The following is an 18,672-nucleotide window of genomic DNA, read 5'->3' on the forward strand; positions in this document are numbered from 1 at the left end:
TCCTCGTTCAGCAGTCTCATGGCCTGGGGGAAAGAAACTCCTCCTCATTCTCTCACGTGTTGGCCCTGTAGCAGACGGTACACCATTTCCCTGAGGGCAGCAGGAAAACAGTCTGTTGTTGGGTGAGTGTGGTCCTGATAATCTCCTTGGCTCTTGACCTGCAGCGCTTGGTGTAAATGTCTTGCAGGTTGGGAAGGGTTGTTTTGATTGGACCGCTCAGCTGAGCGAACCACCCTCCTCAGAGCCAGTTGGTCCCTCTTGGTGGTGTTCCACTCCAGGTGATGATGCCTCCCACTCAGGATGCTCTCCACAGTATGGGTGTAGAAATTCTTGAGCACCCTGAGGGGAGCTTGAAGTCCTCAGCCGTCCTGAGATGGTAAGACGCTGGGGTGGCCTTCTTTACCAGGCCTGCTGAGGTGGTGTGTGACCTGTCAGGTCCTGGGAGATGTGTATGCTGAGGTACCTGAAGCTCTCCACCCTCTCCATCCTGGCCCCGTTTAATGCTGAGGGGGAGGAAGCTCCTCTGCTGCTTCCTGGAGAAGTCCACTATGAGCTCCTTGGTATTGGAGGTGTTCAGCTCAGGTTATTCACCCTACACCAGTTTGCCAGGTGGATGATTTCAGAGTGGTAGGCTGCCTCATCATTGTTTGAGATTAGCCTACCACTGCTGTGTCATCGGCAAACTTGACTATGATGTTAGAGTCTGAGATGGCCTTGCAGTCGTGGGTGTAGAGAGAATACAGCAGAGGGCTCAGCACACAGCCCTGGGGGGCCCCAGTGTTGAGGGTGAGGGAGGATGACATGTGATGGCCCACACATTCTAATTGAGTCAGAATGAGAAATAAAAAGGTCTGTGAGCTGAGGGCAAGAAAATGGTGTTACAATGAGACATAAAATGGGGATGAATAAGTACTATATCAGCAGAAAACTAATTGGTAAACTCTCTCACCTCATTTGCAATCATGGTTGCTGTTTCTGAAGGGTTTGCTTGAATTTCTTCAATAGACAGATTGTCAACAATGAAAGTCACGTTGCATTTAATGGTATATGTTACCTCGGTTGGAACTGGAACTGTGAAATAGAGTAAGCAATTCAGCATGTTATGAGTACCACGATTTTCAAATAGTTTAAAAACTGTTTCCCAGGACTGGAATTCAATAGAGTTTAAGCAACAGATGGAGAAGAACAAATGTAACGTAAGACAATTGTTTCATGCATTTGATACAAACTCACCATTGACATTGTGCTGTACATTGAAATCTGAAAACAAACAGAGAAATATAGGTAGAATTTAAATCTTCAAGTTTAGGCAACCTTTAAAAACCCACCAACCACAACAACAACTTGGCATGCACCTAGTAAACTCCTCCCCCTTGCCCTCCATCTACATTCCTTTTTCTGGCTTCAAATTTGCAACACTTCAATCCTTTTCCCTCACACATTATGTTTTTTCGTCTCTGGCCTTTGTCTAACCTTCTGCGTATCTAAACTCCACTTCACCTGTGTCCACCTATTAATGACGTGCTTTGTACTGCCTCCCTTCTCTTACAGCTTTCTTCTTCTCCCCCCACCACCCCACAATCCGTCTGAAGAAGGATCTTGAGCTGAAATGTCACCCATTCACGTTCTCCAGTGATGCTGCCTGACCCGCTGAGTTACTCTAGCACTTTGTTTCTTCTAAAAAAGCATGTAACTTTTTAATGGGGTTTTTATTTTACCTCACCTTGAACATTTATCAGGAAGAAAACCCTTTTGTGAGTGGGTCTTACCAGTGAGGCAGTGTGTTTGTGCAAAGGCAGGCTCCGAAGAGCAAGAATGTGAATTAATTTACGGTTGGCTTTCTCAGATCCTATAGGATATCATACCTGGTTGTCCCTGATCTAAATATGTAAATACCAAAGAACTTGACTATAAATCAATAGTTACCGTAGATTGGACAAATACAATATTAAGAGAAACACCAAGGAATATTTTGATAAGTACCTTCTACATAGAGGCTGTAGCTTTGCAGTTCGTATGGCCCCAGTGCGGAAATGCCAACGGTCTTCTCGCTAAATACATCATAAACATCTTCTCGGCTGATGGGTTCCATGGTGGATACATTTTGGAATAAACATTTAGCTGTCACTCTGGTGCTGTTAACCATTTCCTCTCTGCGAAAAAGCAAAAGTCATTTGTGATAAGTGCAAAATAATTTAGTGCAAAGTTGTTTGCAATGCCAGCAAGAGCACAGCTGAAATGTTGCCGTGGCTCATTACTGGTGTCTAAGCAATGGTCAGAGAAATCCGACTCTCAATTTGTCCGTCTCCAGCCCATCTTCAACCACGATGTGGCTTCCCATTCTAGGGCATCCATGATGTTGTCTTTCTAGTGTAAATATAAATTAACCTTGGCTGTTTTAGATGGATCCCTCACCCAAGTCTCCCCTAGATCTGCTCTCACACCACCCTCACCCAGACGGAACAAGGATAGAGTTCCCCCCATCCTTAGTTTACACCCCACCTGTCACTAACTCCACCTACCGCATTTGCTGCACCTTATGTGTTGTCCTATACGTTAGCAAGACCAAACAGTATCCAGGTGACTTTTTCGCCAAACATGTGCAGTCATCTAAGGTCTGCTGGAAATCCTTGTTCATAAACAATTTAACTCCCTTTCCATTCCCAAACCAATCTGTCTGTCCTGGGCCTCATCCATTGCAGAGTGAGGCCACACTCAAACTGGAGGAACAGCACCTCATATTTCGAAGAGTAGCTTAGAGCCTTATGTGTCTGTCCCACTTAAGCGATATTTTCGGTGACTGCCGGCGACTGTCATAGTCGTAGCAGGTCACCGAAAAACCGGCAACTGTACCCCCCTACGACAAAACTTTGCCTCGCCAGCGTCTACAGAATTGCTGCCTGACTCACTAGGAGACTCTAGTACATTGTACCTTTTTCTGGTAGAATTTATATTAATTCTACATATTTGTGGGAAATTTGTTTTTGAGATTAATGCGTTTGCAAATTAGTATTATTGAGCGTTAACTATTGGAAATTAAAGGATGCGGTTTTTATCATTTAATAGGAAAGTTATTTTGAGTTACCTGAAGGATTCCACAACACATGTCAAGAATGTAGCATTGACATTGCTATTTTTGAACAGGTCGATGAGCTGAAAGCAGTAACAATAATTGAGTCAGAATGAGAAATAAAAAGGGTACGATGAAGTAAAACATCATCAGTAAACTAACTTGTAAAAAACTCTCTCACCTCAGATCCAATCATGGTTGCTGTTTGTGATGGGGTGTCTTGAATTTCGTCAATAGACAGGTTGTCAACAATGAATGTCACGTTGTAACTAGTGGGATTTGATTCCTCGACTGGAACTGTGGAAATAGAGGAATTAATTTAGCATGTTGCAAGTACCACGATATTTCAATAGTTTAACAACTGTTTCCCTGTAATGGAATTAGTCGCAGCTGAGCAACAGATCAAAAAGAACAAATGTGATCTGAGGCAATTGTTTGATGCATTTGAGTGAAATGCTGCACAAGATGTCGACTGGAAAATTTGTGGGTTGTATCTTGCTTTGGCCGAGAAATCAGATTCAAAAATGCTTTTGTTAAAAAAAAACCTTGCGAACAGCACAGAAAGATTTCAATTCATTCATTTCTCAACCAAGATTGTATTTGTGAATAAAGGGCAAGGCATCATTTCACGAGTTTCAACAAATATTCTTGCAGAATATGGGTGCTGGATGTGTCATGTAAGCAGTGAACAAGCAAAGTAACCCGGAACAATTCAATGGAAGCCCAAACTCACCAATGACAATGGGCTGCACTGTGTAACCTGGAAGCAAAGAAAGAAACATAGGCAGTTTACAACCAACAGGATCAACTTTGAGTTTTCCAATTTTAAGTATCCTCGAACAAATTGCACCCTTCCCCACGTCCCTCTCCTGTGCCCCAACTGGACTCGCATCAATTTTTCCTCTCTTTAAGTCTCTTTAAGACTTTAAGATTCACTTTCCCAAAGCCCATTGGACATCAAACCTGATCCTCCTGGATCTGAATATGTAATTACCAAACGTCTTGACTCCGTCAACACCAACGGTAGATTGCAGGAAATAGAATACATAGAAAAAGTTGAGGATTATTTTGATAAGTACCATCAACATAGAGGCTGTCAATTTGAAATGGATATTGTCCCAGAGTGGTCATCTTATAGGCCCTCTCTCTAAATACATCATAAACCACTTCTTGCTTGATGGGTTCCATGGTGGACACATTTTGGAATGAACAATCAGCTGTAACTCTGGTGCTGTTAGCCATGACCTCTCTGCAATAAAGCAAAAGACATTTATAAAAATAATTTAGTGCAAAGTAGTTACAATGTTAGAAAGAGCACAGCTGAAATGTTGCTGTAGCTTTTTACAGGGGTAGAAGTAATTGTCAGAGAAATCCAATACTCAGTTTATTCATCTCCACCGCATCTGTTTCCACGATGCTTTCCCATTCTAGGCATCTGACACGTCCTTTTTTTTACTAGCCGTGGATTACCCTGTGCTGTCTCAGATGGATCCCTCACCCACGTCTCCTGAAGTTCTGCTCTTGCATCCCTCTCACCAAGACTGTCCAAGGAGAGAGTGCCCCTCATTCTTAGATTTCACACAACAGTCTCTAAACCCATCTCCTGCATTTGCTGCTCTAGATGTCGTCCCCTTTACATCGGCAAGTCCAAGCATCGTCTAGGCGACCATTGTTATCTGAACACGTGCAGGGTCGACTAAGGTCTGCTGGGTTTCCCGGTTGCAAAACATTTTAACTCCCCTTCCCATTCCCATAACGATGTGTCTGGGTCGAGACTCATCGATAGCCAGAGGGAGACCACATTTAAGCTGAAGGAAAATCACCTCATAATCTGATGTGTAGGTTTGGAGTCTAACAATATGAATAATTTTACGTGACAACCTACAAACTAACTGTATGAACAATGAGTTGTTCAATTTTACATGTCAACCTACAAATGCCCCCCTTCCCCATCATTTCCCCCGACTCTCCCCTGTGCTATACCTGAATATGCACCAATTTTCCGCTTTACCTTCCCCCCTCCCCTCTCTCCATTCTCCCCTTCCAATATGCTTCCTCAACTTTCATAATTAATTTGACTTCAATGCCTAATTCCCTGTATGGAACCTTTTGTCTTTTCATGTCTGGAGATTTCAGCAACCATTTGCCAATCAACTGCACCCTCCCCATCACTTGTATCCTCGCATCACTTGCCACACGTTGTCATCCCCTTTCCACCTCTCTGGCAGCTTTCTCACCTCGACTGCAATCAGTCTGATGAAGGGCCCAACCCAAAATTCTGCCAAGCCATGTTCTTCAGATATGCTGACTGACCCATTGAGATACTCGAGCACATCATAGAAACATAGAAACATAGAAAATAGGTGCAGGGGGAGGCCATTCGGCTCTTTGAGCCAGCACCGCCATTCATTGTGATCATGGCTGATCGTCCCCAATCAATAACCCGTTGTGGTCACTATCTCACTTCTTTAGTGAAGTTTGCTCTTTTTCCTGAAATTGCCATTTCGGTAATAGTGACTTCAGTTGAAAGATTTTTTATCCTATTTGGTCGACTCAAGCCTAGTTACTGGTGAATCCTGAAGATAGATGCGGGACAGGCCGCATCTCTGAATAGAAGGAATGGGAGATGTTTCCCATCCTTCTATCCTTCTTTCCAGAGATGCTGCCTGTCCCACTGAGTAACTCCCACATTTTGCATCTATCTTCGGTGTAAACCAGCACCTAAGTTCCTTCCAACACATGTCACCTCCTGGTGAATCCCGGCACCTACCCTTGCTATGATCACCAGACAGCTGCCAGGGTTGAAGACAGAGTTCATCTGTCTCTCTGCATCGTGTCTTTTTCTGTTAGAATTTATATTGACTTTGCACTGATATTTGTAGGAAATGGGTTTATGAGATAATCATCTTTTCCATTTGGAATCACCGTGCATTAACAATTTGGTGACAAAGGAAACTCAATTTTCATGATTTAATCGGAAAGTTATTGTGAGTTACCTGAATGATTTCACAGCACATTTTAAGAATGTTGCATTGATATTGCTGTTCTCAAACAGGTCTGTGAGCTGAGGGCAAGAAAAATGGTGTTAGAATGAAACATAAAAAGGGGATGAATAAGTAGTATATCAGCAGAAAACTAATTGGTAAACTCTCTCACCTCATTTGCAATCATGGTTGCTGTTTCTGAAGGGTTTGCTTCAATTTTTTCAATAGACAGATTGTCAACAATGAAAGTCACGTTGTATTCAATTGGATTTGTTACCTCGATTGGAACTGGAACTGTGGAAATAGAGTAAGCAATTTAGCATGTTGTGAGTTTCCCAGGACTGAAATTCTACAGAGTTTAAGCAACAAATTGAGAAGAACAAATGTAGCGTAAGACAATTATTTGATGCATTTGATACAAACTCACCATTGACATTGTGCTGTACATTGAAATCTGAAAACAAACAGAGAAATATAGGTAGAGCTTTAAATCTTCAAGTTTAGGCAACCTTTAAAAACCCACCAACCACAACAACAACTTGGCATGCACCTAGTAAACTCCCCCCACTTGCCCTCCATCTACTTTCCTTTTTCTGGCTTCAAATTTGCAACACTTCAATCCTTTCCCCTCACACTTTATGTTTTGTCGTCTCTGGCCTTTGTCCAACCTTCTGCGTATCTAAACTCGACCTCACCTGTGTCCACCTATTAATGACGTGCTTTGTACTGCCTCCCTTCTCTTACAGCTTTCTTCTCTCCCCACCACCCCACAATCCGTCTGAAGAAGGATCTTGAGCTGAAATGTCACCCACTCACGTTCTCCAGTGATGCTGCCTGACCCGCTGAGTTACTCTAGCACTTTGTTTCTTCTAAAAAAGCATGTAACTTTTTAATGGGGTATTTTTTTTTACCTCTCCTTGAACATTTATCAGGAAGAAAACCCTTTTTGTGAGTGGGTCATACCAGTGAGGCAGTGTGTTTGTGCAAAGGCAGGCTCCGAAGAGCAAGACTGTGAATTAATTTACGGTTTGCTTTCTCAGATCCTATAGGATATCATACCTGGTTGTCCCTCATCTAAATATGTAAATACCAAAGAACTTGACTATAAATCAATAGTTACCGTAGATTGGACAAATACAATATTAAGAGAAACACCAAGGAATATTTTGATAAGTACCATCTACATAGAGGCTGTAGCTTTGCAGTTCGTATGGCCCCAGTGTGGAAATGCCATCGGTCTTCTCGCTAAATACATCATAAACATCTTCTCGATTGATGGGTTCCATGGTGGACACATTTAGGAATAAACATTTAGCTGTCACTCTGGTGCTGCTAAGCATTTCCTCTCTGCGAAAAAGCAAAAGTCATTTGTGATAAGTGCAAAAGAATTTAGTGCAAAGTTGTTTGCAATGCCAGCAAGAGCACAGCTGAAATGTTGCTGTGGCTCATTACTGGTGTCTAAGCAATGGTCAGAGAAATCTGACTCTCAATTTGTCCGTATCCAGCCATCTTCAACCACGATGTGGCTTCCCATTCTAGGGCATCCATGATGTTGTCTTTCTAGTGTAAATATGTATTAGCCTTGGCTGTTTTAGATGGATCCCTCACCCAACTCTCCCCTAGATCTGCTCTCACACCACCCTCACCCAGACGGAACAAGGATAGAGTTCCCCCCATCCTTAGTTTACACCCCAACTGTCACTAACACCACCTAATGCATTTGCTGCACCTTATGTGGTGTCCTATACGTTAGCAAGACCAAACAGTATCAAGGTGACTTTTTCGCCAAACATGTGCAGTCATCCAAAGTCTGCTGGTAATCCTGGTTCATAAACAATTTAACTCCCTTTCCATTCCCAAACCAATCTGTCTGTCCTGGGCCTCATCCATTGCAGAGTGAGGCCACACTCAAACTGGAGGAACAGCACCTCATATTTCGAAGAGTAGCTTAGAGCCTTATGTGTCTGTCCCACTTAAGCGATATTTTCGGTGACTGCCGGCGACTGTCATAGTCGTAGCAGGTCACCGAAAAACCGGCAACTGTACCCCCCTACGACAAAACTTAGCCTCGCCAGCGTCTACAGAATTGCTGCCTGACTCACAAGGAGACTCTGGTACATTGTACCTTTTTCTGGTAGAATTTATATTAATTCTACATGATATTTGTGGGAAATTTGCTTATGAGATTAATGCGTGTGCAAATTGGAATTATTGAGCGTTAACAATTGGAAATTAAAGAATGCGGTTTTTATCATTTAATAGGAAAGTTATTTTGAGTTACCTGAAGGATTCCACAACACATGTCAAGAATGTAGCATTGACATTGCTATTTTTGAACAGGTCGGTGAGCTGAAAGCAGTAACAATAATTCAATTCAATTTCAATTCAAGTTTATTGGTCACATACTCAATTATACAGGTATAACCAGTAATGAAATGCTTAAGTGCCTGTCCACTTGTGCATGGTTCCCCACTTACACATAACCCACATAAAACAATACCCACATATAACACATACCCCATAAATATACCACATAACAAGTAGTGCTGTTACAAGCAAAGTGACAAGTGCCGCGGAACACCTGTGATGACAGCATGTTCAATCCAGTTCAGTCCCATGTGTGTGTGTTTGATGGTGGCGAGGCGGGGCGGGGCGGGGGGTTTGGGCGGGGTTGTAGGTGCTGGTGAGGTGCTAGTGAGGAGGGAGGGGAGGGTTTGGGCGTTGGGGGGCTGGGGGGGGGGGGAGGGGGGGCGGCGACACTCAGTCCTCGTTCAGCAGTCTCATGGCATGGGGAAAGAAACTCCTCCTCATTCTCTCCGTGTTGGCCCTGAGCAGCCGGTACCGTTTCCCTGAGGGCAGCAGGGAAAACAGTCTGTTGTTGGGGTGAGTGTGGTCCTGGATAATCCTCCTGGCTCTTGACCTGCAGCACTTGGTGTAAATGTCTTGCAGGTTGGGAAGGGTGGTTTTGATGGTCCGCTCAGCTGAGCGAACCACCCTCCTCAGAGCCAGTTGGTCCCTCTTGGTGGTGTTCCCACTCCAGGTGATGATGCTCCCACTCAGGATGCTCTCCACAGTATGGGTGTAGAAATTCTTGAGCACCCTGAGGGGGAGCTTGAAGTCCCTCAGCCGTCTGAGATGGTAAAGACGCTGGTTGGCCTTCTTTACCAGGCTGCTGAGGTGGTGTGACCATGTCAGGTCCTGGGAGATGTGGATGCCGAGGTACCTGAAGCTCTCCACCCTCTCCACCTGGGCCCCGTTTATGCTGAGGGGGAGGAAGCTCCTCTGCTGCTTCCTGGAGAAGTCCACTATGAGCTCCTTGGTATTGGAGGTGTTCAGCTCAGGTTATTCACCCTACACCAGTTTGCCAGGTGGATGATTTCAGAGTGGTAGGCTGCCTCATCATTGTTTGAGATTAGGCCTACCACTGCTGTGTCATCGGCAAACTTGACTATGATGTTAGAGTCTGAGATGGCCTTGCAGTCGTGGGTGTAGAGAGAATACAGCAGAGGGCTCAGCACACAGCCCTGGGGGGCCCCAGTGTTGAGGGTGAGGGAGGATGACATGTGATGGCCCACACATTCTAATTGAGTCAGAATGAGAAATAAAAATGTCTGTGAGCTGAGGGCAAGAAAATGGTGTTACAATGAGACATAAAAAGAGGATGAATAAGTACTATATCTGCAGAAAACTAATTGGTAAACTCTCTCACCTCATTTGCAATCATGGTTGCTGTTTCTGAAGGGTTTGCTTGAATTTCTTCAATAGACAGATTGTCAACAATGAAAGTCACGTTGCATTTAATGGGATTTGTTACCTCGGTTGGAACTGGAACTGTGAAACAGAGTAAGCAATTTAGCATGTTATGAGCACCACGATTTTCAAATAGTTTAAAAACTGTTTCCCAGGACTGGAATTCAACAGAGTTTAAGCAACAGATGGAGAAGAACAAATGTAGCGTAAGACAATTGTTTCATGCATTTGATACAAACTCACCATTGACATTGTGCTGTACATTGAAATCTGAAAACAAACAGAGAAATATAGGTAGAACTTTAAATCTTCAAGTTTAGGCAACCTTTAAAAACCAACCAACCACAACAACAACTTGGCATGCACCTAGTAAACTCCTCCCCCTTGCCCTCCATCTACATTCCTTTTTCTGGCTTCAAATTTGCAACAATTCAATCCTTTCCCCTCACACTTAATGTTTTTTCGTCTCTGGCCTTTGTCCAACCTTCTGCGTATCTAAACTCGACCTCACCTGTGTCCACCTATTAATGACGTGCTTTGTACTGCCTCCCTTCTCTTACAGCTTTCTTCTTCTCCCCCCACCACCCCACAATCAGTCTGAAGAAGAATCTTGAGCTGAAATGTCACCCATTCACGTTCTCCAGTGATGCTGCCTGACCCGCTGAGTTACTCTAGCACTTTATTTCTTCTAAAAAAGCATGTAACTTTTTAATGGGGTATTTTTTTTTACCTCTCCTTGAACATTTATCAGGAAGAAAACCCTTTTGTGAGTGGGTCTTACCAGTGAGGCAGTGTGTTTGTGCAAAGGCAGGCTCCGAAGAGCAAGACTGTAAATTAATTTACAGTTTGCTTTCTCAGATCGTATAGGATATCATACCTGGTTGTCCCTGATCTAAATATGTAAAAACCAAAGAACTTGACTATAAATCAATAGTTACCGTAGATTGGACAAATACAATATTAAGAGAAACACCAAGGAATATTTTGATAAGTACCGTCTACATAGAGGCTGTAGCTTTGCAGTTCGTATGGCCCCAGTGTGGAAATGCCATCGGTCTTCTCGCTAAATGCATCATAAACATCTTCTCGGTTGATGGGTTCCATGGTGGACACATTTTGGAATAAACATTTAGCTGTCACTCTGGTGCTGCTAACCATTTCCTCTCTGTGAAAAAGCAAAAGTCATTTGTGATAAGTGCAAAAGAATTTAGTGCAAAGTTGTTTGCAATGCCAGCAAGAGCACAGCTGAAATGTTGCCGTGGCTCATTACTGGTGTCTAAGCAAAGGTCAGAGAAATCCGACTCTCAATTTGTCCGTATCCAGCCATCTTCAACCACGATGTGGCTTCCCATTCTAGGGCATCCATGATGTCGTCTTTCTAGTGTAAATATGTATTAGCCTTGGCTGTTTTAGATGGATCCCTCACCCAACTCTCCCCTAGATCTGCTCTCACACCACCCTCACCCAGACGGAACAAGGATAGAGTTCCCCCCATCCTTAGTTTACACCCCAACTGTTACTAACACCACCTAATGCATTTGCTGCACCTTATGTGGTGTCCTATACGTTAGCAAGACCAAACAGTATCAAGGTGACTTTTTCGCCAAACATGTGCAGTCATCCAAAGTCTGCTGGTAATCCTGGTTCATAAACAATTTAACTCCCTTTCCCTTCCCAAACCAATCTGTCTGTCCTGGGCCTCATCCATTGCAGAGTGAGGCCACACTCAAACTGGAGGAACAGCACCTCATATTTCGAAGAGTAGCTTAGAGCCTTATGTGTCTGTCCCACTTAAGCGATATTTTCGGTGACTGCCGGCGACTGTCATAGTCGTAGCAGGTCACCGAAAAACCGGCAACTGTACCCCCCTACGACAAAACTTAGCCTCGCCAGCGTCTACAGAATTGCTGCCTGACTCACAAGGAGACTCTAGTACATTGTACCTTTTTCTGGTAGATTTTATATTAATTCTACATGATATTTGTGGGAAATTTGCTTATGAGATTAATGCATGTGCAAATTGGAATTATTGAGCGTTAACAATTGGAAATTAAAGAATGCGGTTTTTATCATTTAATAGGAAAGATATTTTGAGTTACCTGAAGGATTCCACAACACATGTCAAGAATGTAGCATTGACATTGCTATTTTTGAACAGGTCGGTGAGCTGAAAGCAGTAACAATAATTCAATTCAATTTCAATTCAAGTTTATTGGTCACATACTCAATTATACAGGTATAACCAGTAGTGAAATGCTTAAGTGCCTGTCCACTTGTGCATGGTTCCCCACTTACACATAACCCACATAAAACAATACCCACATATAACACATACCCCATAAATATACCACATAACAAGTAGTGCTGTTACAAGCAAAGTGACAAGTGCCGTGGAACACCTGTGATGGCAGCATGTTCCATCCAGTTCAGTCCCATGTGTGTGTGTTTGATGGTGGCGAGGCGGGGCGGGGCGGGGGGTTTGGGCGGGGTTGTAGGTGCTGGTGAGGTGCTGGTGAGGAGGGAGGGGAGGGTTTGGGCGTTGGGGGGCTGGGGGGGGGAGGGGGTGGGGGCGGCGACACTCAGTCCTCGTTCAGCAGTCTCATGGCCTGGGGAAAGAAACTCCTCCTCATTCTCTCCGTGTTGGCCCTGAGCAGCCGGTACCGTTTCCCTGAGGGCAGCAGGGAAAACAGTCTGTTGTTGGGGTGAGTGTGGTCCTGGATAATCCTCCTGGCTCTTGACCTGCAGCGCTTGGTGTAAATGTCTTGCAGGTTGGGAAGGGTGGTTTTGATGGTCCGCTCAGCTAAGCGAACCACCCTCCTCAGAGCCAGTTGGTCCCTCTTGGTGGTGTTCCCACTCCAGGTGATGATGCTCCCACTCAGGATGCTCTCCACAGTATGGGTGTAGAAATTCTTGAGCAACCTGAGGGGGAGCTTGAAGTCCCTCAGCCGTCTGAGATGGTAAAGACGCTGGTTGGCCTTCTTTACCAGGCTGCTGAGGTGGTGTGACCATGTCAGGTCCTGGGAGATGTGGATGCCGAGGTACCTGAAGCTCTCCACCCTCTCCACCTGGGCCCCGTTTATGCTGAGGGGGAGGAAGCTCCTCTGCTGCTTCCTGGAGAAGTCCACTATGAGCTCCTTGGTATTGGAGGTGTTCAGCTCAGGTTATTCACACTACACCAGTTTGCCAGGTGAATGATTTCAGAGTGGTAGGCTGCCTCATCATTGTTTGAGATTAGGCCTACCACTGCTGTGTCATCGGCAAACTTGACTATGATGTTAGAGTCTGAGATGGCCTTGCAGTCGTGGGTGTAGAGAGAATACAGCAGAGGGCTCAGCACACAGCCCTGGGGGCCCCAGTGTTGAGGGTGAGGGAGGATGACATGTGATGGCCCACACATTCTAATTGAGTCAGAATGAGAAATAAAAAGGTCTGTGAGCTGAGGGCAAGAAAATGGTGTTACAATGAGACATAAAAAGAGGATGAATAAGTACTATATCAGCAGAAAACTAATTGGTAAACTCTCTCACCTCATTTGCAATCATGGTTGCTGTTTCTGAAGGGTTTGCTTGAATTTCTTCAATAGACAGATTGTCAACAATGAAAGTCACGTTGCATTTAATGGGATATGTTACCTCGGTTGGAACTGGAACTGTGGAAATAGAGTAGGCAATTTAGCATGTTATGAGCACCACGATTTTCAAATAGTTTAAAAACTGTTTCCCAGGACTGGAATTCAACAGAGTTTAAGCAACAGATGGAGAAGAACAAATGTAGCGTAAGACAATTGTTTCATGCATTTGATACAAACTCACCATTGACATTGTGCTGTACATTGAAATCTGAAAACAAACAGAGAAATATAGGTAGAACTTTAAATCTTCAAGTTTAGGCAACCTTTAAAAACCCACCAACCACAACAACAACTTGGCATGCACCTAGTAAACTCCTCCCCCTTGCCCTCCATCTACATTCCTTTTTCTGGCTTCAAATTTGCAACACTTCAATCCTTTTCCCTCACACATAATGTTTTTTCGTCTCTGGCCTTTGTCTAACCTTCTGCGTATCTAAACTCGACCTCACCTGTGTCCACCTATTAATGACGTGCTTTGTACTGCCTCCCTTCTCTTACAGCTTTCTTCTCCCCCCACCACCCCACAATCTGTCTGAAGAAGGATCTTGAGCTGAAATGTCACCCATTCACGTTCTCCAGTGATGCTGCCTGACCCGCTGAGTTACTCTAGCACTTTGTTTCTTCTAAAAAAGCATGTAACTTTTTAATGGGGTATTTTTTTTTACCTCTCCTTGAACATTTATCAGGAAGAAAACCCTTTTGTGAGTGGGTCTCACCAGTGAGGCAGTGTGTTTGTGCAAAGGCAGGCTCCGAAGAGCAAGACTGTAAATTAATTTACAGTTTGCTTTCTCAGATCGTATAGGATATCATACCTGGTTGTCCCTGATCTAAATATGTAAATACCAAAGAACTTGACTATAAATCAATAGTTACCGTAGATTGGACAAATACAATATTAAGAGAAACACCAAGGAATATTTTGATAAGTACCGTCTACATAGAGGCTGTAGCTTTGCAGTTCGTATAGCCCCAGTGCGGAAATGCCAACGGTCTTCTCGCTAAATACATCATAAACATCTTCTCGGTTGATGGGTTCCATGGTGGACACATTTTGGAATAAACATTTAGCTGTCACTCTGGTGCTGTTAACCATTTCCTCTCTGCGAAAAAGCAAAAGTAATTTGTGATAAGTGCAAAAGAATTTAGTGCAAAGTTGTTTGCAATGCCAGCAAGAGCACAGCTGAAATGTTGCCGTGGCTCATTACTGGTGTCTAAGCAATGGTCAGAGAAATCCGACTCTCAATTTGTCCGTATCCAGCCATCTTCAACCACGATGTGGCTTCCCATTCTAGGGCATCCATGATGTCGTCTTTCTAGTGTAAATATGTATTAGCCTTGGCTGTTTTAGATGGATCCCTCACCCAAGTCTCCCCTAGATCTGCTCTCACACCACCCTCACCCAGACGGAACAAGGATAGAGTTTCCCCCATCCTTAGTTTACACCCCACCTGTCACTAACTCCACCTACCGCATTTGCTGCACCTTATGTGTTGTCCTATACGTTAGCAAGACCAAACAGTATCCAGGTGAGTTTTTCGCCAAACATGTGCAGTCATCTAAGGTCTGCTGGAAATCCTTGTTCATAAACAATTTAACTCCCTTTCCATTCGCAAACCAATCTGTCTGTCCTGGGCCTCATCCATTGCAGAGTGAGGCCACACTCAAACTGGAGGAACAGCACCTCATATTTCGAAGAGTAGCTTAGAGCCTTATGTGTCTGTCCCACTTAAGCGATATTTCGGTGACTGCCGGCGACTGCCATAGTCGTAGCAGGTCACCGAAAAACCGGCAACTGTACCCCCCTACGACAAAACTTTGCCTCGCCTGCGTCTACAGAATTGCTGCCTGACTCACTAGGAGACTCTAGTACATTGTACCTTTTTCTGGTAGAATTTATATTAATTCTACATGATATTTGTGAGAAATTTGTTTTTGAGATTAATGCGTTTGCAAATTGGAATTATTGAGCGTTAACTATTGGAAATTAAAGGATGCGGTTTTTATCATTTAATAGGAAAGTTATTTTGAGTTACCTGAAGGATTCCACAACACATGTCAAGAATGTAGCATTGACATTGCTATTTTTGAACAGGTCGATGAGCTGAAAGCAGTAACAATAATTGAGTCAGAATGAGAAATAAAAAGGGTACGATGAAGTAAAACATCATCAGTAAACTAACTTGTAAAAAACTCTCTCACCTCAGATCCAATCATGGTTGCTGTTTGTGATGGGGTGTCTTGAATTTCGTCAATAGACAGGTTGTCAACAATGAATGTCACGTTGTAACTAGTGGGATTTGATTCCTCGACTGGAACTGTGGAAATAGAGGAATTAATTTAGCATGTTGCAAGTACCACGATATTTCAATAGTTTAACAACTGTTTCCCTGTAATGGAATTAGTCGCAGCTGAGCAACAGATCAAAAAGAACAAATGTGATCTGAGGCAATTGTTTGATGCATTTGAGTGAAATGCTGCACAAGATGTCGACTGGAAATTTTGTGGGTTGTATCTTGCTTTGGCCGAGAAATCAGATTCAAAAATGCTTTTGTTAAAAAAAAACCTTGCGAACAGCACAGAAAGTTTTCAATTCATTCATTTCTCAACCAAGATTGTATTTGTGAATAAAGGGCAAGGCATCATTTCACGAGTTTCAACAAATATTCTTGCAGAATATGGGTGCTGGATGTGTCATGTAAGCAGTGAACAAGCAAAGTAACCCGGAACAATTCAATGGAAGCCCAAACTCACCAATGACAATGGGCTGCACTGTGTAACCTGGAAGCAAAGAAAGAAACATAGGCAGTTTACAACCAACAGGATCAACTTTGAGTTTTACAATTTTAAGTATCCTCGAACAAATTGCACCCTTCCCCATGTCCCTCTCCTGTGCCCCAACTGGACTCGCATCAATTTTTCCTCTCTTTAAGTCTCTTTAAGACTTTAAGATTCACTTTCCCAAAGCCCATTGGACATCAAACCTGATCCTCCTGGATCTGAATATGTAATTACCAAAGGTCTTGACTCCGTCAACACCAACGGTAGATTGCAGGAAATAGAATACATAGAAAAAGTTGAGGATTATTTTGATAAGTACCATCAACATAGAGGCTGTCAATTTGAAATGGATATTGTCCCAGAGTGGTCATCTTATAGGCCCTCTCTCTAAATACATCATAAACCACTTCTTGCTTGATGGGTTCCATGGTGGACACATTTTGGAATGAACAATCAGCTGTAACTCTGGTGCTGTTAGCCATGACCTCTCTGCAAAAAAGCAAAAGACATTTATAAAAATAATTTAGTGCAAAGTAGTTACAATTTTAGAAAGAGCACACCTGAAATGTTGCTGTAGCTTTTTACAGGGGTAGAAGTAATTATCAGTGAAATCCAATACTCAGTTTATTCATCTCCACCGCATCTGTTTCCACGATGCTTTCCCATTCTATGCATCTGACACGTCTTTTTTTTACTAGCCGTGGATTACCCTGTGCTGTCTCAGATGGATCCCTCACCCACGTCTCCTGAAGTTCTGCTCTTGCAACCCTCTCACCCAGACTGTCCAAGGAGAGAGTGCCCCTCATTCTTAGATTTCACACAACAGTCTCTAAACCCATCTCCTGCATTTGCTGCTCTAGATGTCGTCCCCTTTACATCGGCAAGTCCAAGCATCGTCTAGGTGACCATTGTTATCCGAACACGTGCAGGGTCGACTAAGGTCTGCTGGGTTTCCCGGTTGCAAAACATTTTAACTCCCCTTCCCATTCCCATAACGACGTGTCTGGGTCGAGACTCATCGATAGCCAGAGGGAGACCACATTTAAGCTGAAGGAAAATCACCTCATAATCTGATGTGTAGGTTTGGAGTCTAACAATATGAATAATTTTACGTGACAACCTACAAACTAATTGTATGAACAATGAGTTGTTCAATTTTACATGTCAACCTACAAATGCCCCCCTTCCCCATCATTTCCCCCGACTCTCCCCTGTGCTACACCTGAATATGCACCAATTTTCCGCTTTCCCTTCCCCCCCTCCCCTCTCTCCATTCTCCCCTTCCACTATGCTTCCTCAACTTTCATAATTAATTTGACTTCAATGCCTAATTCCCTGTATTGAACCTTTTGTCTTTTCATGTCTGGAGATTTCAGCAACCATTTGCCAATCAACTGCACCCTCCCCATCACTTGTATCCTCGCATCACTTGCCACACGTTGTCATCCCCTTTCCACCTCTCTGGCAGCTTTCTCACCTCGACTGCAATCAGTCTGAAGAAAGGCCCAACCCAAAACTCTGCCAAGCCATGTTCTTCAGATATGCTGACTGACCCGCTGAGATATTCGAGCACATCATAGAAACATAGAAAATATGTGCAGGGGGAGGCCATTCGGCTCTTTGAGCCGGCACCGCCATTCATTGTGATCATGGCTGATCGTCCCCAATCAATAACCCGTTGTGGTCACTATCTCACTTCTTTTGTGAAGTTTGCTCTTTTTCCTGAAATTGCCATTTCGGTAATAGTGACTTCAGTTGAAAGATTTTTTATCCTATTTGGTCGACTCAAGCCTAGTTACTGGTGAATCCTGAAGATAGATGCGGGACAGGCCGCATCTCTGAATAGAAGGAATGGGAGATGTTTCCCATCCTTCTATCCTTCTTTCCAGAGATGCTGCCTGTCCCACTGAGTAACTCCCACATTTTGCATCTATCTTCGGTGTAAACCAGCACCTAAGTTCCTTCCAACACATTTCACCTCCTGGTGAATCCTGGCACCTACCCTTGCTATGATCACCAGACAGCTGCCAGGGTTGAAGACAGAGTTCATCTGTCTCTCTGCATCGTCTCTTTTTCTGTTAGAATTTATATTGACTTTGCACTGATATTTGTAGGAAATGGGTTTATGAGATAATCATCTTTTCCATTTGGAATCACCGTGCATTAACAATTTGGTGACAAAGGAAACGCAATTTTCATGATTTAATCGGAAAGTTATTGTGAGTTACCTGAATGATTTCACAGCACATTTTAAGAATGTTGCATTGATATTGCTGTTCTCAAACAGGTCTGTGAGCTGAGGGCAAGAAAAATGGTGTTAGAATGAAACATAAAAAGGGGATGAATAAGTAGTATATCAGCAGAAAACTAATTGGTAAACTCTCTCACCTCATTTGCAATCATGGTTGCTGTTTCTGAAGGGTTTGCTTCAATTTTTTCAATAGACAGATTGTCAACAA

General features: G+C 43.5%; 1 protein-coding gene across 1 annotated transcript in view; it reads right to left on the minus strand.

Moving 5' to 3' along the window:
• LOC116989450 (mucin-16-like) overlaps nt 1–18,672 on the minus strand; it is a 127,273-nt gene that overhangs the window by 67,760 nt on the left and 40,841 nt on the right. Inside the window, exons 26-30 of the mRNA XM_033046828.1 lie at nt 11,904–11,971; nt 10,800–10,969; nt 10,048–10,074; nt 9,764–9,885; nt 6,067–6,134 (exon numbers count right to left, since the gene is read on the minus strand). Of these exons, the coding sequence (XP_032902719.1) occupies nt 6,067–6,134; nt 9,764–9,885; nt 10,048–10,074; nt 10,800–10,969; nt 11,904–11,971 (455 nt within the window). The remainder of the gene's footprint in view (nt 1–6,066; nt 6,135–9,763; nt 9,886–10,047; nt 10,075–10,799; nt 10,970–11,903; nt 11,972–18,672) is intronic.

The sequence above is a fragment of the Amblyraja radiata genome, chromosome 29 (assembly GCF_010909765.2).
Source record: "Amblyraja radiata isolate CabotCenter1 chromosome 29, sAmbRad1.1.pri, whole genome shotgun sequence".
Lineage (NCBI taxonomy): Eukaryota > Metazoa > Chordata > Chondrichthyes > Rajiformes > Rajidae > Amblyraja > Amblyraja radiata.